Below are 25,020 nucleotides of genomic sequence, written 5' to 3'. Positions count from 1 at the left end.
CTGTTCCAATTTCTAACCCCAAATTCCTACTGACCCATGCCATGTCAATTCTGGACCACGACTTTTGTGCATTTGAAAAGAAGGTATATTGCCTATCGTTTGGGTGCAAGGTATGCCAAATATCAATTAGATCTAATTCATCGACTAACTCGAAAAAAGCTCTCGGTAAATTTGTCCTTTTATTTTTTTTTACTTTATTGCTCTTGTGGTCCTTCTCCGGATCCACAATGCCATTAAAATCCCCTATCATACAGATTTCGTTATATGCCATTTTCACTAATTGTTCATGGAGTTTCTTGAAAAATTCTCCCTGTTTTTTATTCGGGGCATAAATGCCCACTAATAATACCTTGGAATTCCCTCTCTTAATTTCAATCATGAGGATTCTACCCTTTGTATCTTTGAATTTCAGTTCTGCTTCAATTCCTTTTTTTACATAGATTACCACCCCCCTCTTCTTTTTCTCTGCCAGCGAATCAAATGTTTGCCAAATTTTTTATATTCTAAACATTTACTCTCTTCTTTTTTTATGTGCACCTCTTGTAAACACATTATATCAGCATTTTGTTTACCTAATTTTGTTAATATTCTTGTCCTCTTTTTGTAATCATTTAGTCCATTGACATTTACGGATATTAGCTTCAAGTCATTCATCTCTATACCCCTATCTGATTATTGGTTCTTGTTTGTTTCTTACGGCCCTTACTGGTCTTGCTTTCTTCTCTTTGGCTTCTTCTTCTTCTTCTGTCTTCTCCTCTACAGTTGCTTCGTTCGTGTTCTGTTGGTGTAGGGCTTCCTCCTCCACTACTGCTGTTTCTAGTTCTTCCTTGCTACCCTGCTCTTCTTCCACACCTCTCAACTGGTCAAGGAAATCTTGTGCTGTATTCAAGCTTTCTATTTTGATTTTTCTTCCTTGCCAGGTTATTAGCATCCCTTCTGGGAGAAGCCACCTGAATAGTATCTTTCTTTTATTCAACTGTATGGCCAAAAATCTGTATCCCTTTCTCATCTCCTGGACTCTTCTTGGTATCTGTTTTAGGATTATTATTTCTTTTCCTCGATATGTTATCTGTTCATCTCTTGCCATGTTGTATAGAATATCTTTAACTTTTTTCCATGCAAAGCGGATATGTACTTCTCTAGGAAGCTTGTTCCTTCTTGCATAGTTAGTCTGGACCCTGTATACGTCATCCAGCTCCCTAATTATCTCCTGTTTGTCTTGATGAAGTGCATCAGCTATCAGCTCCGCCATCTTTTCACCTAGGTCTTCCTCTTTGTCCTCGACAACATTCTGAAATCGCAAATAGAAGGAAGCCCGGTCCATCTCCAATTGGGTTATTGAATCTTCTAACTCTTTATTTTGACTTGTTAATGTTTGATCCACACTATCTAATTTCTTTTCAGTTTGGTCAATTCTTGTTTCGGCTTTTTGAATTCGTTGTTCATTATTAACTATTGATGTTTGGATTTCATTCATTTTCTGGTCCAATGCATGTATGTCTGATTTTAATTCGACATGGTTATTTAACAGTTTTTCCTGCATTGCCATCATCGTTTCTTGGATCAGGGTTAATGATGCTTGCAGAGTTTGCATTGCCAGGCTTTCTGTTGATTTTTGTGTCGCCGGAGAGGTTGTCGCTATAGTGGGATTAGAGGGAGTCTTTTTTCCTGTTTTCCCCACTGTGGATGACATGCTTGTCATTTCTTTCAAAATTTTCTTTTGCTCTCTAATTATCCTATCAATGTTACTCCAAATTCTCATTCGCCAGTTAGCTCCTCTATTATCTTCTTTTTTTAAAATATATATTTATATATATATATTTCTATATCTAATTTTTCCTTCTAAATTTATAAACAAGTATAGCTAGTTTTCCAGTGGGCAATCAATATCAATATCTATACGGTAATTCAAATCTCTTCCTCACAATACCTTATACTCAATGCATTATTTAAATATATTAGATATTAAATTGGCTTAGTAGATATAAGTTAGACAGTTCAATACTATACAAATCAATATATCAGTTAATCAACAATTCACAATCAATGTATCAATATAGCAATTAATTTGGCTAAATATTGTACTTTTAAATGCTTAAAATACTATGAATACTGTAAATGGAAATTTTTGAATACTTGATTTTAAATACAATTGTAATTTTAAATACTATAAAAATACTGGTAAATACTATAAATGCTAAGCAGCGGAATATATATAGAAAGATTTAAAATATCATAACTTGAGAGTGTATTATATATACCTAGTCCAAGAAAAAACAATTTATCGAGATATTTACAGTTTTAACAATCAGGATACTGAGGACAGACTATCTAAAGGTTCAAGTACTGTTGTTAATTTTATATATATATATATATATATATAATTTTTCCTCCTCCTTGGGATATACTCTAGTCTTTTTTGCTCAGTCTCTGATCTTCTGTAGGCTTAGGACATTCCTCCAAGTTCAGCACTCTATCGTATTTCTTGCTGCCAGACTGTCCATTGCTAAGCAGTTTATTCCTCTGTCAAGTCACTCTAATGGCTGAGCTTCCTGTTCATCCAAAAAAAAAAAAAAAAGCCAGACTTGATCCACCCAATTTCAGCCTCCACTGGGTCTACTTATATTCACAGTAAAAAAGGAAATAAGTGCTGGTCTTAAATTTTCTCACCGATCCTCTCTTGGCACGCACACTGTCAATACAAATTTTCTTTCTTATTTCAATGCCGGCTTGTCGGGCTCTCTCTCTGCCAGGGTGCTCAGGAAACTTTCAATCGCCGCTTCTCTCGTTCGTGAGACTCTCCCGCCTGACTTCACCAACCCCTTTCCTGATGTCCTCTTTCCTCAATGCAGGGAAGATGTGTATCGATCAGCACTGCAGCATCCGATCTCCCTTGCTTCCAATCTGGTTGCTGGTTACCGCGGCTTCGCGTCGGCCATTAATTTGGCCGACTCACGCGTGCTGGATTTGACAGAGCCGCCCGGTCTTGCGATCAGCGTTTTTCACCCCGCTTTCACACTCACCCGGCTCGCTCTCTCGTCCGTGGGGCTCTCCGGGCTCCACGCCCCTCAGGTGGTCCCCAAAACACGGCGACTGATGGTATTGAGGAGCAGCAGTCACTCGCTCAACGCCATATTGCCGCGGGTCACCAACCGGAAGTCCGATTGCTTGTGGTTTTTATCCCAGATGCTAATTATATATTTATTTTTATGTTGCTGTTATGCTGTTTTTAACTGTTTGCTATTAGGCAGAGTCATAATGTTGAGATGGGAGGCTATATAAATTGAAACAAATAAATAAGACAGCCCAATTCAATCTAAAAAGTAAGTTTTAAATGGAATGGTCAAAAGTTTGTGCTTGGTTGTTGTTTTTTAATTTTTATACTCACTATATATTCTTTTTACAAATTTATTCAGATATTTAAGTTGTCCATTTAAAAATATTTTGCACATACAGTATTTCTTTCCTTTTTTTCTTTCCTTCATTCTGTTCTTGAAAAATATGCTAATATACAGTCCTCAAGAAGAAAAAAATATTGGACAATGACTGTCAGTCCTCCCAGGTAAACCAGGCAGGAAACAGGACTAGATGAACAAATTCTATTTTATTGTAAGGCTACATTAACAGAATATTGCAAGTCTGTTGCCACAAATATCCCAACACCATTTTTATCTGCTTCATCCATTAAGGTGGCCCCACTTTTTTTTCCCCCTGAAAGTTGCATTAAATCACTGAGGGCTCCTGCCTCTCCAATCCGATTGGCCCCTAGACAGTATCACTTCCCCTTTTCCCCCAAAGACATCCACACAATCAATTACAAGGACTGAACAATCCTGCTACACTGGATATTATAAATAATGTAGTTTGCATAAGAAGAAGGATACTGATTCAGTCAACCATATTGACCTGTAGAACTGCCAAAGTTTTACAGAGAAGGAAGCATGAAGCACAAATAAATAGGTATAAAACAATTTCATAAATTTATATGCTAATAACTTCATCTGTGTAGATTCCTCTTAACCTCTTGCATGTTATTTTCTTTCTTGACTTCCTGAATATTTATTTCTTCTTTTAATTCTGTCAGTAAGAGATATCTAATCCATAAAAATATGAAACTTACCTGAACAGACTTCTTCATATGTTGGATTTGGGGTATATCCTCCTGCATAACCTACTTGAGTAGAGTAGACGCCTTTCTGCTTCCAGAATTTCTTCTCTGCCCCCCAGAAACAGCCCATCCCTGCAATAAATGTAAACAAATATAATACTAATGAAGCTGAGTTGCTTACATTATATATAGAATAAAATAGAATTCTTAACCAGCCAAGGAATTTGTCTCCTGTGAATAAGCTCTCAGTGTACATGCAAGTGACAAGTAATAATTCATGATCATAATCATAAAATACAATCATACATCATAAGATACAACACTCAGTGATAGTCATAGGATACTAAATAAAGCAATCAACATAAATCATAAGATACAAACAACAAGTTATATATCAAATATATAAATGATATAATAATAATGTATTTATTCTTAATAGCATATGGTGATACTTTTCATTTTGTCTCACTAGAGATTTTTATATTGGTGTATTAAAAGGTATTAAAAGGTCTCTTTGTGTTTACTGAACAAACAAAAATAAAATATTTATGACAATTTAACTATAGACCCCTGTTTTAGGGAAACAATTATATTTGGATTTCCCTTTCAATTAAATTAAAATGTTACTAGTATGGAATTTTAAAGATTTCAATAAAAAATAATATCTTGACCCACATGATGCAGATGAAAATGTCCTTTGAACATCAAGTAATTCATGGGAAAACTCTTTTTCTGAAAAAGCACTCATATATTCAGTAAGATGTCTTTTCCTCTTTTTTATTGCCTGACAAGCTTTTTCCTTTGTAATTCACAAAAGCTCATGCTCTTAAGTAATGTTAGTGTTTAACAAAAATAACTTAGGCTAGTTAAAGACATGACAGTTAAACAACATGTAAAAATTGACCAGCATTAAGCTAGATGTTTGTACTTTAGGGTATTATACAAATTTGGTTAGCTTACTATCTAACATACTGAAATGAAATGAAATAAGTTTATTCCATTATCAACATGATAATTTGACAACTCTATATTTAAATTTGATTTCTGGATTGAAATATGAAGCTAACTGAATAGGAAAAATTTAAAACGCTTTTCAAAAACTCAAGTATTAAAAGTGCTGATACTCCCTAATTTTAGATGCTGCACTTTATCAAAAATTGCTTACAAAATACAGAACCTTTAATGAAAAGACCACATCCATATAACACCTTTAGGGTAGGTTAAAAGGCAATCATACATATTTTTACAGCATAATTTTCTTTTAGTTGATTAGCAAACTGTCAAAACATAGTAATCTGTATTAATGGCAAACATTCATTTAATGTTCTGCTTCCTGGCATCTGCAATCTTTAGAGGTGGCAGAACAATAATTAACTAAATTAGAGCTCATGCAGGAAGGAGGTGGGAAAAGCCCTCTCAGCCTAGTCAATTCATGTATGCAAATAATATATAAAGTGCATACCAAAATGACGTATTTATTCACTGACATGACCAGTCTGCAGGTATAATAGTTATTGGCAAATAACTTCCTTATAAATGATCTTGTAGTCTCAGAAATCATTCTATGAACTTGAAATCTCCCAAATGGTACTAAATTAACAGCAAGTAGAGATAAGAGCCTTTCTGAATCCATATTGCATTGACAGATACTCGTTTCCCCCCGAAAATCAGACTGGGTCTTATTTTCTTTTGGGCCCCAAAATAAGCACTAGAGTTTATTTTCAAGGGGGTCCTATCCCCCCCCCGGTGTATGGGAGGCCACTTCTTCTGTTTACTCACGGTGGAGCAGGAGACCGTGAAATGTGCACGAGGCAGGAGGTGTGGAGCTGCCCCACATGCCCGCACCAGCTTACCCTCAGGGTGCCTGCAGCCAGCCCACCCATGCCCTGACACCTGCCTCACCTAGCAGCCAACACACCGCTCAGTTTCCTGCTCTGTTCCAGTCACAAGCAAGCAGAAGAAGTGGGCTGGCGGCCATGTGGGCTCCTCCTGCACATGGTTACTGGTGCTGCCACCGCAAGGCAGGTGTCAGGGCATGGATGGCATTGCTGTGGGGGCCTGAGGTAAGGCAGTACAGGGCATGTGGGACAGTTCCAGCATCACTCTGTGTCACCTTGTGACCGTGGCACCGCAAGCAACCAGATGGAATGGCCGGGCAGCCGAATGTGCAGGGTCTTAAGTAGGGCTTAATTGGGGGGTGGGCAGGACTTATATTAGGCGCACACGTAAAAAAACACACTAGGGCTTATTATCAGGATAAATCTTATTTTCGGGAAAACAGGCTATTAACATTTTTGGACTAGAAAATATATACCAACAAGGAAAATTCATAAAACATCTCAAAAACAGCTTCATTTAGTAGCCATTAAAATTATCTTGAATGTTGTCCTAAATACCGTGAGAGGGTGGTTTGGCTTGAGCCCCTCGGGCTGAGTCGTTATGGTTTTGCTCACCATTTGTAATTTGCCAGCAGAGGGGATTGACCATCAGACCAATCCACCGTGAGAGGGTGGTTTGGTCCTTAACCCCTTGGACTGTGTTTGATACTTTGGCATTGGTTCACTACTTCCATCTCACCAGTAGAGGGGACTGTCCATCAGACCAATCACTGTGAGGGAGTGGTTGGATTGTATTCCCCTTGAACTGTGTCGACTTGGCAAGAGACTTTGTCCACTGTTGTGAGAGGACAGAGGCCTTGGACCTTAGTTAGACTTTGGATGCCCACATCTTATTTGCTCCCCCCTGGACTTTTTTATTTACCATCTGGACCCTTGGGACTTGGTCACTTCATCCTCTTGTAGCAAAATGTATTCGGCAGCTGAGCTTCTTGTTCTGTGAGACTCCCCCCTCTCGCAGGTTTGGCCCTCCACTCTATCGAGGGCCTACCTTGATGACGGGCTTTGGAACCCCGAGAGGTGGCATGGTGTGAGAAGGGGGTTGAGGGGTTTTTTAGCTAAATTTTCAATCAAAATTTTAAGGGGACCTGGGAGGAAGGGAGGGGGCTATAAAAGTGGACCCGGGGGGGGGTTCAGATAGCGACTGAGCGGGGTGATGGGTCGATTGGCTGCAACAGAGGGGTCGTGAAAGGAAATTTAACCGGGGAGCAGGGGGACAATAGGAAGGGCAGTGTAATTGAAATAATGAGTGGGAGGGGCAGGTATGATGGGCGCAGGGGGCCATATCATGTGCTGGGGGTGTGTACACACTGTTTACGAGCAATTACGCACTCCGGCCCCCAATGCGCGACTCGTGTCCTGGGTTGCGCAGAGTCTCAGGCCCAGGGTCTGCGGCTAATGTTGTGTAATGCCAGGTCGGTTGTTAATACGGCCCCCCTCATTTGTGATCTTATTTTGGAGGGGTGTGTGGACCTGGCAGGTATTACGGAGACCTGGTTGGGCCAAGAGGGGGGATCCCCCTCGTTGAAATGTGCCCACCAGGTTTCTGTGCATTTCATCAGCCAAGGGCCCAGGGGAGGGGTGGGGGAGTGGCAGTGATTATTAGGGAAAGCCTTTGTCCGAGGGAGACCACTGTTCCTCAGATAGCCGGATGTGAGTCCCTTTTTGTGAAGTGGGGCCGTGGGGTACAGATGGGTTTGCTGATTAGACACCTTGGTCCCTGCCACGTGGCAGCGACCCTGCCCGAGCTACTCGACATCATTGCCGGGGTGGCGGTTGATACCCCCAGACTTATTGTCATGGGGGATTTCAACCTTCCGTCTGCAGGTGAGGTGTCAGAGGTGGCTCGGGAGTTCATGGCTTCCATGACAGCCATGGACCTGACCCAGTTAGTTCAAGGCCCAACTCACATAGGGGGACACACTCTGGATCTGATTTTTGTCTCTGGTCAATGGTTGAATGATCTTGGTAGAGGGGACCTAGACATCAAACCCTTGTCATGGACAGATCATTCGCTCCTTCACTTGGACTTTCCTACCGCTTCCCCCCTGCCGCAGGGAGATGGAACCGACCAGATGGTTCTGTCCCAGGCGCCTGATGGACCCTGAAAGGTTCCTGACGGAGCTTGGGCCGTTGCCTGAGATTCTGGCACACAACTCGACTGAAGAGCTGGTGGCCGCCTGGGAGAGTGCGGCCACCAGAGCTTTGGACCGCGTCGTGCCTTTGCGGCCTCTGACCTGATGCCGATCTCAATTGGCTCCTTGGTTCTCTGAGGAGCTGAGAGAGATGAAGCGTCGGAAAAGATGCCTAGAGAGCATTTGGAGGACTAGTCAATCCGATTCCGACCGGACACAGATGAGGTCTTATATCAAGACCTACCTAGTGGCGATAAAAGTGGCAAAATCTAACCATTTTTCCGCTCTTATCGCATCTCCAGAGAACTGCCCAGCCGCCCTGTTTAGGGTAACCCACTCCCTTCTTCGGTGGGGAGTGCGGGAAGATCCCTTGCAGGGTCGTGCTGAGGATTTTGTGCAATTCCTGCATGATAAAGTCACTCGGATTCGGGAGGGCTTGGACTCCGATTGGATGTGTCCAGGGGAGGAGACGAGGGCAGGTCTTGAGAATATTATCTGGGAGGAGTTTGATCCTGTGGCTCCCGAGGATGTGGACAGGGTTCTGGGTAAGATTAGTGCCGCCACGTGTTTATTGGACCCGTGTCCCTCCTGGTTGGTACTGGCCTCCCGGGAGGTTACACAAGGCTGGCTCCAGGGAATTATAAGTGCTTCTCTGAGAGAGGGTGCCTTTCCTGCCGCCTTGAAAGAGGCGGTAGTGAGGCCCCTCCTCAAGAAGCCTTCCCTGGACCCGGCTGAATTAGCTAACTACCGTCCAGTCTCCAACCTTCGTTTTGTGGTGAAGGTTGTTGAGAGCGTGGTGGCACGACAGCTTCCCCGGCACCTGGATGAAGCTATCTATCTGGACCAGTACCAGTTGGGGTTCAGGCAGGGGTACAGCACAGAAACGGCATTGGTCGTGTTGGTGGATGATCTCTGGCGAGCTCGGGACAGGGGCTGCTCCTCTGTCCTAGTCCTATTAGATCTCTCAGCGGCTTTTGATACCATTGACCATGGTATCATGCTGCAGCGGTTGACAGGGTTAGGAATAGGGGGCACCGTTCTGCAGTGGTTCTCCTCCTTCTTCTCCGACCGCTCGCATTTCTTGTTGACAGGGGGGCAGAAGTCGACCTCGAGGCACCTTGCATGGGGAGTGCCGCAAGGGTCGGTCCTCTCGCCCCTTCTGTTCAACATTTATGTGAAGCCGCTGGGCGAGATCATCCGTGGTTTTGGGATGAAGTGTCATCTGTACGCTGATGATACTCAGCTGTACATCTCCACCCCTGACCACCCCAACGATGCCCTTGAAGTGATGTCTCGCTGCCTGGAGGCCGTGCGGGTCTGGATGGGGAGGAACAGGCTCAGACTCAACCCTTCCAAGACTGAGTGGCTGTGGCTCCCGGCGTCCCGATATAGTCAGCAGGTGCCATCGCTGACTATTGGGGGTGAATCCCTGCCCCCCACAGAGAGGGCTCGCAATCTGGGTGTCCTCCTGGATGCACGGCTGTCTTTAGAAGAGCATATGACAGCCATGGCCAGGGGGGCCTTTTATCAGGTTCGCCTGATTCGCCAGTTGCAGTCCTTTCTGGACCGGGACGCCTTACTCACAGTCACTCACGCCCTTGTCACCTCCCGGCTGGACTATTGTAATGCTCTCTACATGGGGCTCCCCCTGAAGAGCGCTCCAGCTGGTCCAGAATGCGGCCGCGCGGATGTTATGGGCGCAACTCGTTGTGCCCACGTTACACCCCTCCTGCGCAAGCTGCACTGGCTCCCGGTGGTCTTCCGGGTGCAATTCAAGGTGCTGGTCACCACCTTTAAAGCGCTCCATGGCATAGGACCCGGGTACCTCCGAGACCGTCTTCTGCCACCAATAGCCTCCCACCGGCCAGTTCGCTCCCACAGAGAGGGCCTCCTCAGGGTGCCATCGGCCAAGTTATGTCGGCTGGCGACACCCAGGGGGAGGGCTTCTCTGTGGGAGCCCCAGCCCTGTGGAATGAACTGCCCCCGGAAATATGTAAGATCTCTGACCTCCGGGTATTTCGTTGTGCACTCAAGACCCTGTTGTTCCGCCAGGCTGGGCTATCAACATAACAATTTTAAATTGGGTTTTAAAATTCTGGGGTTTTAAAATTCAGCCGAATTTATTTAATAATTTTAAACTATTTTAACTGATGTTGTTTTGTGTTTTTAATAGGCTGTACACCGCCCTGAGTCCTTCGGGAGAAGGGCGGTATAGAAATAAAATTATTATTATTATTATTATTATTATTATTATTATTATTATTATTATTATTATTATTATTATTATTATTATTATTATAAATAAAACTTGTGTCAACATTTTGCAAGATATCCCTTTCTCCCTAATCTGGTTTAAAGTCTTTAGAAGATCCTAAAAACTGGGAAATGCAGAATTCTTTGGGATTACCAAATAGCATTAAAACATACTAGTATATAAAAAAAAATCTGCAGTTGGAATTGAAGAGACTGCATTTTCTTTGTGGATTTGTGGATCAAATGAGAAACTGTCCCAAGGAACTAGAAACTGATGTATTGACATTTGTATTGTTAAAACAGAATCATTATGTTGTCATTTGGTATAATTATTATCATGTTGATATGTTTCATATCAATTAATGCTTTGATGGGTCATCTGCTAGTAAATCTTATTTTTGCAGACCACAAAGCCTCCCAAAATTGGGCCACTGAAATATGAAATGGCGTAATTTCTTTTTTACAATGTAAATAAAAAAAAAAACAGGTGCATTATTTCTCAGACTTTAGAGCACTCTTTTTTCTATTCCTCCCACCTAATAATAATAAAAGATGGAAATTTCAACCCTGCCCACTCTTATGACAACAGTAACTGGCAGGATGACCCCTGCTGGCCATGATGCCAGTAGCTATGAAAGTAAAAAAAAAAGAAAATTAAAATAACAACACTATCATTCCTAGACAAAGTAAATCACTCATCTCTTTTACATAAAAGTAATCACTTACCAAATTTTTTTGCAGTGATAAAGAAATCTGTATATGTATAAATATTGAACAAAATATAGTTTATATATAGACCATTATTTTCAATTAATATGAGGCAGCTTCACACCTTCCTATTTTCATCGTTAATATCAAAGTGCAAAAACATCTTCAAGTTAAGCTCTTAAATTTCATTGGCAATGGAGGAAGTTTTTTCATGTGAATACAGGATACTACCTATCTTTATTTTTATTCTCCAATTTTAGACAGATTTTTTTACTTTGAAATGTTTCTTGACAGTTAGAACAATTAATAAGTGGAACAACTTGCCTGCAGAAGTTGTGAATGCTCCAACACTGGAAATTTTAAAGAAGATGTTGGATAACATTTGTCTGAAGTGGTGTCGGGTTTCCTGCCTGGGCAGGGGGTTGGACTAGAAGACCTCCAAGGTCGCTTCCAACTCTGTTATTCTATTCTATTCTATTCTATTCTATTCTATTCTATTCTATTCTATTCTATTCTATTCTATTCTATTGTTTCAGTTCAAGTCCTGTCGAGAAATGAATCAGGACATCTCTGCTACCTCCTGTCATTTTCAACATTTTTCTTAGAAACACAGTTAATAGATAAAGCCAAAACTGTCATCAAATGGATCACAAAGATATGGAGTTCTTTTGAATCTTCAGAAACCAACTTCAAACTAAAGGGATGTTCTCTGGCCAGCTCTTATCTATGTTGCTAGTATAAAAGTACTAAAAACAGAATTTCAGTTCAGTCTAAAAATAATTATACAACCAGAATAAATCTAGCAATGGATAAAAGTAAAATTGCAATTCTGTCCTGTATCTTGAAACTATTCAGTTTCCAGTTTACCTGATATTAGAGAAATTGTTATTTTCATCTTCATGGCTATAGAAGGTGTCATACATTCTAAATTCTTCCATACTTCTTATGTGAACTGGAGCTCATGAAAAGCAGATACTGTTTTTTGTTTAATATGGTCCATATTCTAGAGCAACATAATTTAAAGCAACCATAGACTTTAGAGACCCCAGAATAGGAATGTGAAAATTTAAGTCAATTATTGCCCCTATCTATCAGATACAAATATTAGAATTAAAAAGTTTTGAAGTTGGGATACTCAGAAAGTATGACATAATTAATTTTCTCCATGGACTCCAAAGTCTCTTACTGACATGTATGTCTGGACCCAAAATTCTGCCTTGTTTAACAGACAATGGCCAAAGAGAACAGATACACCAGTCAGTGATAATAGACCACACATCTGGAATAGTCATTATTTATTTATTCATTGAATTTATTTACATATACCATTATCAATACAGGAAGAGTTTTTTGGCATATAAGAATTGCTCCCCTTTTAACTTCTAGATGATCTTGTTGCCTCTTCCTTCCTTCCTTCTTCCTTCCTTCCTTCCTTCCTTCCTTCCTTCCTTCCTTCCTTCCTTCCTTCCTTCCTTCCTCTCTCTTTGAATGAGAGTTCACTTGTAGCAACTGCCTGAACAAGTCCCTGCAGTTTTCTTGGCAACATTTTTGTAAGTGGCTATTTCAGTGTATAAGAATTTATGAACTGAAATAGCCATAACAACAAGTCAGCCAATAGAAATTGTTTGGTGACTGAGACACAGGATTTCTTGTGAACCATGTGAGATGGCTCAGAGCCTGGGCGTGGTTTAGCTTAACTGTTCTGTGTATATAAGAGTTTGTTTTCCTTTGCTTGATTGCTTCTACTTCTACTTCTTGTACTTATACTTGTTACTTCTTCTTCTCTCTACCACATTGCAAGAGCTGCATGGGTATTATATACATGCATCATGTTTTATACTATTGTGTATAAAGAAGTTTCTTCTATAAATGAATCCTGCTGAATTATTTATTTGTGTGCTGGCTGGATAGCTACCGATTCTGACAGTTTGTACTGCCTCCTTCCTAGGGAGAGTGACTTGGGCCAAAATGGCCCAAGTGATTTGTACAGCCTCCTTCCTAGAAAGAGAGTGACTGGCCCAAAATCACTCAGCTGGCTTTATGGCTAAAGCAGGATTAGAACTCAGGGTCTCCTAGTGGTGTAGCTTGGTGCCTTAACTACTATACCAAACTGGCTCTTTTTATTTATTTATTCTTTTATTTATTTATTTATTTATTTATTCAATTTCTATAGCTGCCCATCTCAATCCATTTTTTCTTTAGTGCTCAATATATTACGCAGAAGAAATTAACCATAAAAAATAAGGTACATTGTATTAATGAGAAAAGAGTTGAATCTTTGAGCTAAATGCCAGAATTTCCACTATTTGTTGCTTTAAAAAACAAAACAAAAAGAAAAGCTACTAAAAATATTATAAATATTTAATTTCTAACTTTCCCTTTGTCGTACTTGACAGATATATAATATCTCTAAACATTTAAAATGTTTGTATATTTATTAATTCAGTTCTTTCATCAGTTCTTTTTCCCCTTAATAGCCATATTCTGAATACTTATAATTTACCTTGCTGTGGTATAAGTATGGAAACCGTTCTTGCTTGAATGAGGTAAAACTTCTGCTGTAAACACACACTCTTAATTTTGCCATTACTACATATTGTCTACCTTTAAGTTCTTACCAAGTTATCATCAATAACTCTTTTCTAATGTTGTTCTAAGTTGATCCCTGCAGCTATGAATATTTATTTAGTAAATTGTGATATTTTTGTTAGTATATTTAAGAATTATGCCTAGTAAAAAGAATGTGGTTTCATTTCAAATATGATATCTAAAATTCTCTGAATAATTATGTGTATTTCTTTCAAGTACTTTGGAGGGGTTTTTCCTTGTTTATCATATATGGTAAAATGTTCCTTATAATAATAATAATAACTTTATTGTCATTGTACATGTATATACAGTATAACCATACAATGAAATTCACTTAACACCCAAAGACCAGGTCCAGCACACATAATCCTCAAACACACTCCCACCCACCACAATTCCAACCCCTAAATCATCCAAACATCCACACAACAGACCAAGTAATGCTGTCCAATAACTCACTGATGGAGGTCCTTTAGTTCATTGTTGAGTGAAATTATAGCTCTGGAATAAAAACTATTCAGAAAATGTGTGGTCTGAGTTTTAATTGTTCTGTATCTTATGCCAGAAGGCAACAGTCCAAAAAGATTGTAAGCAGGATGGGAAGAGTCTCTGAGAATGTTATGCAACTTCCTCAAACAGCGAGGTTCGAAGATGTTGTCCAGGGCTGGTAGCTGGAGCCCGATGATATTCTGGGCAGTTTTAATGATTCTCTGTAGAGCTTTTTTGTCCACTACAGAGCTGCTCCCATACCATGCAAGAATACCGTATGTCAGGACACTCTCAATGGTGTTGCAATAGTAGGACAGAAGTAGATGCTGAGATAGATTAATCTTCCTGAGCGTTCTCAGGAAGTACACCCTCTTCTGTGCCTTATGTCTCATGGCATTTCCAGCATTATTACTTTATGACTTAGCAATTATTGATGGGTTTGTATACCATATGTAAAACATTTTATATCAGTTTCCCCTTAAATAGTAATGTGGGGTAATTTTTATAAATTTGTTCCATAATTCTTCCCATTATTGTGTTATGACTATTACTTTAAAAATTTGGCATCCATTTTATCACACTTAAAAAAAAAAGTGCTCTGTTTCCATGTCCCAAAGGTGATTTTCCAGTCTCCATAGACATTCTATCTCCATGTCATATCTGAGTGACAGTTCAACTAAACAACCTACTAAATCCCTGATGGCGAACCTATGGCACACATGCCACAGGTGGCACACAGCGCCCTCTCTGTGGGCATGCGAGCCATCGCCCCAGTTCAGCTCCACTGCACATGCATGCATAGAGGAGCCTTGGTGGTGCCGCCACATGTTTATTGGACCCGTGTCCCTCCTGGTTGGTACTGGCCTCCCGGGAAGTTACACGAGGCTGGCTCCAGGGGATTATAACTGCTTCTCTGAGTGAGAGTGTCTTTCCCGCCGCCTTGAAAGAGGCGGTGGTGAGGCCCCTCCTCAAGAAGCCTTCCCTGGACCCGGCTGAATTAGTTAACTATCGTCCGGTCTCCAACCTTCGTTTTGTGGCGAAGATTGTTGAGAGTGTGGTGGCACGACAACTGCCCAGGCACCTGGATGAAGCTATCTATCTAGACCCGTACCAGTCGAGCTTCAGGCAGGGGCACAGCACAGAAACGGCATTGGTCGCGTTGGTGGATGATCTCTGGAGGGCCCGGGACAGGGATTGCTCCTCTGTCCTAGTCCTATTAGATCTCTCAGCGGCTTTTGATACCATCGACCATGGTATCATGCTGCAGCGGTTGAAGGGGTTAGGAGTAGGGGGCACCGTTTTGCGGTGGTTCTCTTCCTTCCTCTCCGGCTGCTCACAGTTCGTGTTGGCAGGGGGGCAGAGGTCGACCTCGAGGCATCTCGCATGGGGAGTGCCACAAGGGTCGGTCCTCTCGCCTCTTCTGTTCAACATTTATGTGAAGCCGCTGGTGAGATCATCCGTGGTTTTGGGATGAAGTGTCATCTGTACGCTGATGATACTCAGCTGTACATCTCCACTCCAGACCACCCCAACGATGCCCTTGATGTGATGTCTCGCTGCCTGGAGGCCGTGCGGGTCTGGATGGGGAGGAACAGGCTCAGACTCAACCCTTCCAAGACCGAGTGGCTGTGGCTGCCGGCGTCCCGATATAGTCAGCAGGTGCCATCGCTGACTATTGGGGGTGAATCTTTGCCCCCCACAGAGAGGGCTCACAATCTGGGTGTCCTCCTGGACGCGCGGCTGTCTTTAGAAGAGCATATGACGGCCGTGGCCAGGGGGGCCTTTTATCAGGTTCGCCTGATCCGCCAGTTGCAGCCCTTTCTGGACCGGGACGCCTTGCGCACGGTCACTCATGCCCTTGTCACCTCCCGGCTGGACTATTGTAATGCTCTCTACATGGGGCTCCCCTTGAAGAGCACTCGGAGGCTCCAGCTGGTCCAGAATGCAGCCGCGCGGGTGGTTATGGGCGCACCTCGTTGTGCCCGCGTGACACCCCTCCTGCGCGAGCTGCACTGGCTCCCAGTGGTCTTCCGGGTGCGATTCAAGGTGCTGGTCACCACCTTTAAAGCGCTCCATGGCACAGGACCCGGGTACCTTCGAGATCGTCTTCTGCCACCAATAGCCTCCCACCGACCAGTCCGTTCCCACAGAGAGGGTCTCCTCAGGGTGCCATCAGCCAAGTTATGTCGGCTGGCGACACCCAGGGGGAGGGCCTTCTCTGTGGGAGCCCCAACCCTGTGGAATGAACTGCCCCCGGAAATACGTAAGATCTCCGACCTCCGGGTGTTCCGCTGCGCACTGAAGACCCTGTTGTTCCGCCAGGCAGGGCTGTCAATATAATAATTTTAAATTGGGGTATTTTAATTTTTGGGGTTTTAAATCGGCCAAATCTATTTAATTATTTTAATTTTTAATTATTGTTGTGTCTTATGTTTTTAAATAGGCTGTACACCGCCCTGAGTCCTTCGGGAGAAGGGCGGTATAGAAATAAAATTATTATTATTATTATTATTATTATTATTATTATTATTATTATTATTATTATTATTATTATCATCATAACTAAATTCTTTACAAGGTTGTAAATTACCATTAAGATAATAAAACATAAATCCCTTTTGAGAAACAGCTAAGTCAGTGCAAACCATTGACTAAAAATCCTTAATCATAGAGGTATATTTGATTTCTACTGATTTCTAAGAACCACATTTATATTTGCACCCTGTAATGTTTAAAATGGCTTCTGGCTAAACACAATAATGATTAATATCTTTTGCCATTCCCTTCTAAAAAAAAAAAACTAGGCGCAATAGTGAATTTATTCTTTATTATAATGCAGTAAGTTTGAGCTTTAATCCATTAGTATATGAATCCTTTATTTAATTTTGTGCGCGTCTACCTTCAGATCAGTTTTTACTCCTGGTTACTGCATGGACATGTCCCTCAATTTTCTTGGCAAAATTTCAGAAGCAATTTGCCCTTTCTTGCTTCCCAGGCCTTAGAAAGGGTGTCTGCCCTAAATTGCCCAGCTAGCTTTGTTCCTAAGGCAGGCCTAGAACTCAGTCTCCCAGTTTCTAACTACTATATCAAACTGGCTCCCTCATTCCATATCGCAATTTTCACTCATTTTTCATACCGGGTACAATACCCATATCTGTGTGTATTGGAGGGGTCTTTCTATTAACAAGTCTAGAGACTAGACTGTATATTGAAAATTTGAATTCATCCATACTTGGATGAGTTATTTTAAAAGGAGATAATAGTGGCAAACAGTTTCTTGAAGCAAAGAATTATGGTGATATTCATTAATATTAATAATAGAAAAACAGCATAATTTAATATAAGTCTAGTCAGAAATAAAGTCTCAATATTAGACAAACTGAACTTACCAAATATTGCCATGTGCATTCTCTCTGGAAAGGGTTCAACCATACTGTTCCCATTCACGTGATGTTTATCTGAAATCAAAGCAATATTACATTATCAAATAGGAAAATTTGTTTGACTTATATGGCTCATTTTATATACCTGGGGATCTTCGTGTGGGCAGGGCCCGTTCACCAATTGTACCAGTTTGTTGTTTGTTTTGCTTTTTACCTTGGCTAAATATTTGAGATGGATTATCATATAAATTGAGAGAATACATACATACCATAATCCTAGCTGGCTCATAAAGCAGCAAATAAAAATATAACAGAAAATCTAAAACTAACATCCAAAACAACTCTCAATTTCCTAAAAAAAATTCCCTCTCTACATAAACAATCACATTGTCTAGGCTTCAGTTTCCCCCTAACCTGAAGTTGGGGGGAAACGAGCCAGCTTTTCAAGATTTTCTAGAGAGCTAATAGGATGGCCTTCTGGATCTGTTTTCCACAGGGCAGGGATTGCTATCAATCTCATGTTTATTCTCTACAATATATTTCTGCCATGAATCTCACTCACATTATCAGAGTTCTGTTATTGATTTTTAAAATTTATATTGCTTCTATTATTCTGCTCAAAATGGATATCCAAAGAGCAAGATATTCTGTATCTACATTAATTTACTGCATGTAATTCCATTGGGTCTTACTTTTAAATACAGTTACATAGGACCGATCAATCTCACAATTAAAAAATGAACAAAACCACAAGATAATATTCCCAAAGTAGCAGCAATTAATCAAAAGTTCAAACAAACTGGCCTTAAATTATCACCTAAAAATGGAAGGACTGATTATGTGCCATCAAGTCATTTTCAAATCTTAGCAACCACATACAGTAGGTATCATTTTTTTTTCCTTCTAAAATGGAAGGAACCAAACTGATATTTTAAACAAATGCCATTCCATCGAGTAACTTCTGATCAGAAAGATGAAATATAAATCAATCAAATAAATAACAAATAAATAACTACAGATTAGACAGGCCTTTACAAGAGGAAGTTGATTAGCCTCTGCCAGCGAAAATGGAGTTTGGGAGGCTGCACATGGCCCTCCTGAGCTCCATTTTCGCTGGCAGAGGGTTGCAGGAAGCTGTCACAGTCAAAAACGGAGCTCGAGGGTCCGTTTTTGCTGGCAGAGTGCTCAGGCCACCACGGGTTCCCAACATGAGTGACACTGAGCTGGCCACGCCCCCCCCAGACCCCCCCCAGGTCAAACACAACCCTGATGCAGCCCTCAATGAAATAGAGTTCGATACCCCTGCCTTGGTGGAATAAGAATGTTTTCACTACCTTGCATATTGCAAAGAAGAAGAAGGCTATATTCAGGAAGCCATGTTCCAGAGCATAGGAGCCACTACAGAGAAGAGCTGCCATCTACCCAATTACTTTAGGAGGCTCTCTCAAGATGTTCAGATCAGATAAGCAGAATCAACCCTGTTGAGCCCAGTACCTGATGTACCAAAGTATTATGCCAGAAAGGGCTTTGAAGATAAAAACCAGCCCTTTAAATTAGACCTAGAAGCATATTAATATCCAATGTAGTGATCTTGTAATTGATACTAGCTATAATTGTGAATTTATCTGGCCAATTATCTAGCCATTACATTCTGAAGTTTCAGTTTCTAAGGCATCTTCAAAGACCATGCAGAATGCACTGCAGTAATCTAAATGCATGGCAATTAAGGCTTGAGTAAGCTGATATTGGAACAGAAAGGGTTGCACTGGCATGCCAACTATTCCTAGGTAAATACCTCCTTGGCCACAACTTTCACCTGTTTAAATAGGAACCATAAAGACCTGGATGAGCTCTAACTCACAAACTGTTGTTTCGATGAAGAAAGACATGTAGGCAGGATGATGATTCATGGGAAGGCCCCTCGGTGTGAAGGTACCTTGGGGAAGGCACACTCACCCCATCCAAAAGGCTTCCTTTTATTGTCATTTTACAACTATCATGGCAAAACATCAATCAACGTTTACTTGTCCTGATTGGCTAAAGAAAGCTCGTGAATTCCATATGGATCCCTCGTATTTCCCTCATGTTATTTCCTGTGACAAACAATGCCTACGTGTTGGGTCTCTATTCCTTGCATATCTTGATATAGGGTCTCTGCCAGACATCCTGTCTTTGATGAGATTAGGACTTTGTGCTAATGTTGTTTACCCAGCGCGGTTTGCCGACAACTGAGATTACACCATTCCCACAACAAACCAACTTCTTTGTGTATATCTAAAGTAACTATCAGCATCCCTTTTATCAGTTCACTCTAATGTGAATTGATGGAAAACAACTTGGTCTCGATAAAATTTAATTTGAACCGATTAAATCAAGATCCTGGATCCCTCCAGATCCTGACAGATATTAATTCAACCTTTCCAGGGCAGCTCTGGTTTGGCCCATGATGGCAAAATATACGGTAGTTAAGTGTCATCAGTATATTGAACTGACAAATGACCTTTTCCACCAGCTTCATATACTGTAAATATTAGATAACATGAGGAAAAGACCTCTGCTAAACATCCCACTAAACTAAAGCAACCAGAAATGTAAGTGCTGATTTTCCACAATTCAGATAGAAGAAAACTACTCTCAAGCAATGCCCCCCAATTGCCACCCCTTGCCAATGATTCAGCAAAATGCCATGAGTGATGATATGAAATGTCACCAAAAAGTCCAAAGAGACTAAGAGGGTCTCTATATTCAACTATATTTCAACAAAAGTCATCCACTATAGCTAACAATGTCATTTTTGCAATGTCATTTTGATTTGAGCATGAATTCAGAAATACAGATAATCTGTTTTTTCTAGGACCTTCAATAACTGGGTTCCACCAAGGTAGGTAGCATTATTCACACTTTCAAAAAAGCATTGACAGTCTCCTTATCAAGTCACTTACACCCTACTGGCTGTCCAAAGAAGCTGGAGAGATATGGATCCAGTTCACAGGTATCAGGACTCCATACCACACCTAAACCTGTTCATTTATTTGAACACTACACTAATGAAAGGAATCTCAATAATACACACCACGATATTAAAAAGATGTTGAGACTCTAGAAAGAGTGCAGAGAAGAGCAACAAAGATGATTAGGAGACTGGAGCCTAAAACTTATAAAGAACGGTTGACGGAATCGGGTATGTTTAGTCTGATGAAAAGAAGGATTAGGGGTGACATGATATCAGCGTTCCAATAACTCAGGAGCTGCCACAAAGAAGAGGGAGTCAAACTATTCTCCAAAGCACCTGAGGGTAGGACAAGAAGCAATGGGTGAAAACTAATGAAGGAGAGAAGAAACTTAGAACTAAGAAGAAATTTCCTGACAGTTAGAACAATTAATCTGTGGAACAACTTGCCTCCAGAAGATGTAAATGTTCCAACACTGGAAGTTTTTAAGAAGAGATTGGATAACCATTTGTCTGAAGTGGTGTAGGGTTTCCTGCCTAAGCAGGGAGTTGGACCTCCAAGTCCCTTCCAACTCTGTTATTCTATTCTGTTCTGTTCTGTTCCATTCCACCTTGTTCATCACAGTGGACACCGTCCAATTGATAGAGGAAATTCAAGCAACTTTATTTACCAAGAAACCCACAAATTCATCCATCATGCTTGAAGAAGCTTTGTCTTACCCATCTTTTCTTAAAAGAGTCTCAATAACTCTGAATAAGGCTTCCAGGTAAGAGTCTGCAGATGCAATAAGTGGAGAAGAACAATCTCATCATGTGGATGACATAATGATGCAAATGATGAATTTCCATCAATTACATCATTGCAATGAAGTGCTATTTGACTGAACAGACTTTAGGGAATTGCAGATATCCTGTGCCTCACTTAGTTCTGCAAAACCAAGTTTTATTATAATTATAAATCTATTCTGACCATATTTATATATCATGCTAAGCTGCCTGGCAGACCTGGCATTCAGAATAGCTTTCATTTCATTTCTCAGTGCTCTTCAGCCAGCTTCGTGATGATGGACACTGAAGTAAAATACAGGTAATCCTCGTTTTACAACAGTTCCTTTAGTGACCGTTCAAAGTTACAATGGCACTGAAAAATTTACAACAGTACTGAAAAAGGTTACTTATGACTGTTTTTTTCAGAGTTACAACCTCTGTAGTAGCCCCACAATCATGTGATCAAAATTCAGATGTTTGGCAACTGATTCATCTTTATGACCTTTGCTCTGTCCCATGTGATCACATGCCCTATGTCCCATGTGATCACATACCCTCGTCACTTCCCGCTTGGACTACTGCAATGCTCTCTACATGGGGCTCCCCTTGAAGAGCACCCGGAAGCTCCAACTGGTCCAGAATGCGGCCGCGTGGGTGATTATGGGAGTGTCATGGCGCTCCCATGTAACACCTCTCCTGCGTGAGCTGCACTGGCTCCCGGTGGTCCTCCGGGTGCGATTCAAGGTGTTGGTGACCACCTTTAGAGCACTCCATGGCTTACGGCCGGGATATTTATGGGACCTCCTTCTGCCACCGAGAGCCTCCCACCGGCCAGTACGCTCCCACAGAGAGGGGCTCCTCCGGGTGCCGTCGGCCAAACAGTGCTGACTGGTGGCCCCCAGGGGGAGAGCTTTCTCTGTGGGAGCACCTGCCCTCTGGAACGAGCTCACCCCGGAGATACGGACGATTCCGGACTTACGTACTTTCCGTCGGGCCCTCAAAACCTTTTTATTTCATCAAGTCGGGCTGGCCTAATCTCTCCAATTGTGTATTTTAATTTGGATTTTAATGGGGGATTTTAACTGTTGGGCCAAATTGTTTAATTCATTTTAAATTATTTTTATATTTTGTATTTGATGTTTTTTTACTTCTGGTTATTCACCGCCCTGAGTCCTTCAGGAGAAGGGCGGTATATAAATTTAAAAATTAAATTAAATAATTAAATTAAATTAAATTAAATTAAATTAAATTAAATTAAAATTAAATTATTAAATTAAATTAAATTAAATTAAATTAAATTAAATTATTAAATTAAATTAAATTAAATTAAATTAAATTAAATTAAATTAAATTAAATCATTTTTGTTACCTTCTGACAAGCAAAGTCAATGGGGTAGCCAGATTCACTTAACAACTGGGTTAGTAACTTATCAACTGCAGTGATTCACTTAACAACTGTGGCAAGAAAGGTCGTAAAATGGGGCAAAACTCATTAACAAATATCTCACTTAACAACAGAAATGTTGGGCTCAATTCTGATCGTAAGTTGAGGACTACCTGTACTTTTGGTGATATAGGAATGTACTTTTTGTTTCTTATTATTTTGAAGATAATATGAAACTTACACATTTGAACTGAATATAACAACATATTTTTCTGGCCACTGCAGCTCTTCACTTTTAATCAAAGAGGTAAATATACCACAGCTTAAGTTATTCATGTTTTTTACCATGTATAATTAATATTTCTTTCCCAGATACATGGTATTTAAAATAAACTAGTAGACTTCTAAAATACTTTCAGTTATCTTATTGGAATGAAATTCACATCTACATTTCAAAACCAATTTCTTGTGTTCTTCCTATATGTCTTAAAAAGATGAATGGTTCTCCTTCCTTTCTTTAAACCACTATCCATTAAGTCACAGAATTAAAATGCACAACAGCTCCAAGATGGCTTGGAGACAGCTGGGTGACTTTAGACCAGTCACTCACTCTCACCCCAATTCACCTCACAGGGTTGTTGTTCTTGGGAAAATTGGAGCAGGAAGGAATATTAGATATATTTGCTGCCTTGAGCTGTTTATATAAATAATAAAGGCAGGATATAAAATAAATAAATAAATCAAAATAAAATAATAAAGGTGGGAACAAGTGAAAGCCCTTTCACATTTATTTGTGAAGTTACAAAACACAGTCTGAGAACTCCTATGTTAATTTGTGTTCTTTAAATTTATTTCTCTTAGGTTTGAATCATGTTAATAGGATGTGGTTAATGGCAATTTAACTAAACCAAACAAAGTTTATCCTTTGTCCCCTTTGCTATTTATCCTGGTTCATGAAGTGTTGAATAGAAATATTTGACAAGATAAGAAGATAATGGAACAAAAAATTAAAAATGAGAATTTTATGTTCAGAGCTTTAATGGATTATTTGGTTATGATTTTACAAGACTCTCGGAAAGGTTTTGAATTTTTGATGAAGCCACCTTGCTTAGCAATGGAAATATTTGTCTCAATTGCAGTCATAACCTGAATAATACCTGTAGTTTTTGTCCATATTTCCTCATCAAATAACTGCTAGCCCCTTTCTGGCTTTATTCCTCACCACGATTCCATGTAAACATTTTTCACTGCTATGAGTGAACATCAGTATAAATCTGTAAGCCAGTGGGTTACCTTTCAGCCTTTGTACAAATGCTAACCAATTTCAGTGTTGTCATCGGATAGGTAATAATTTATCTGTCTTAAAATGTCAGGAGAAAATGCTCCAAATGTACACTGAACGTATAGCAACAGGACTAAGCATTCTCACAATATGGTTGAGAAAGAACTAATGACATGTGAAGAAAAGAAAAAAGAAAAGGAAGTTGTGTCCATTTACTATTGCTGCTTTCCAACTGAGTACTTTCCCTCCTAACAAAAGTCTCTAGACTTTTCTGTCTAGATAGAAAATGGTAGCCATCCTATGATCACAGTTCTAATAATTGTCCAAATAGCTTCACAAAGGTCTTTGGACTTTTCAAACATCAGCCCTTCATGCAACTGTACAACTGTACATAAAGGAAAATTGTGGGAAAGGGAGCTATTTTAATTTTTTAAAACTACTGTTCTTAATTTGGCTCCTGGCCCATTATGATTTTCATCAAGATAAGGAGCCTTGGTAGTACAGTGGTCTAAGGCACCCTGTTATTAACACCAGCTGCCTGCAATTACTGCAGGTTCGAATCTCGCCAAGGCTCAAGATTGACTCAGCCTTCCATCCTTTCTAAGGTAGGTAAATTGAGGACCCAGTTGTGGGGGCAATAAGCTGACTTTGTATAAAATATACAAAAGAATGAAGGCTATTGCTTAGCGCATTGTAAGCCGCCCTGAGTCTCCGAAGAAGGGCGGCATATAAATCAAATTAAAAAAAAAAAAAGATAAGTCCAGTAAATCACAGACAAATATGATTTTTGTCCCCAAATAATTCATTGGTGTTTTAAAAAAAAACATTGGTAAAACATGGCTTGCTGAATAAACACTCTTTACGGCTCTTTCTTTGCACTAAGCCATAAAGCATGGCTTTAAAACCACAGTGCCTAGATTTACACAACATACTCAGCCAAAACAAAATGTGTTTTTTTTAATGATGTGGCTAAGTATGATGTGTGAATGTATCCAGCCTTTAAGCATTTTACCAATATTTAATACTAAGGGCAAACAGAAATACAAAGAACATAATCTGAATCTGCAGCTTCTCTA

The 25,020-nt window shown here is 40.4% G+C and overlaps 1 protein-coding gene across 2 annotated transcripts in view; it reads right to left on the bottom strand.

Moving 5' to 3' along the window:
• Positions 1-25,020, bottom strand: part of MSRA (methionine sulfoxide reductase A) — a 201,643-nt gene that overhangs the window by 115,110 nt on the left and 61,513 nt on the right. For both annotated transcript variants that reach the window (XM_070932210.1, XM_070932209.1), the window contains exons 2-3: positions 17,567-17,635; positions 4,121-4,240 (exon numbers count right to left, since the gene is read on the bottom strand). In XM_070932210.1, coding sequence (XP_070788311.1) covers positions 4,121-4,240; positions 17,567-17,635 — 189 coding nt within the window. The remainder of the gene's footprint in view (positions 1-4,120; positions 4,241-17,566; positions 17,636-25,020) is intronic.

The sequence above is a fragment of the Pituophis catenifer genome, unplaced genomic scaffold, assembly GCF_029215685.1.
Source record: "Pituophis catenifer annectens isolate HBS135680 unplaced genomic scaffold, rPitCat1.0.hap2 SCAF_1, whole genome shotgun sequence".
Lineage (NCBI taxonomy): Eukaryota > Metazoa > Chordata > Lepidosauria > Squamata > Colubridae > Pituophis > Pituophis catenifer.
Note: the sequence above shows the minus strand (reverse complement) of the source record. Positions and strands in the feature narration are given on the sequence as shown.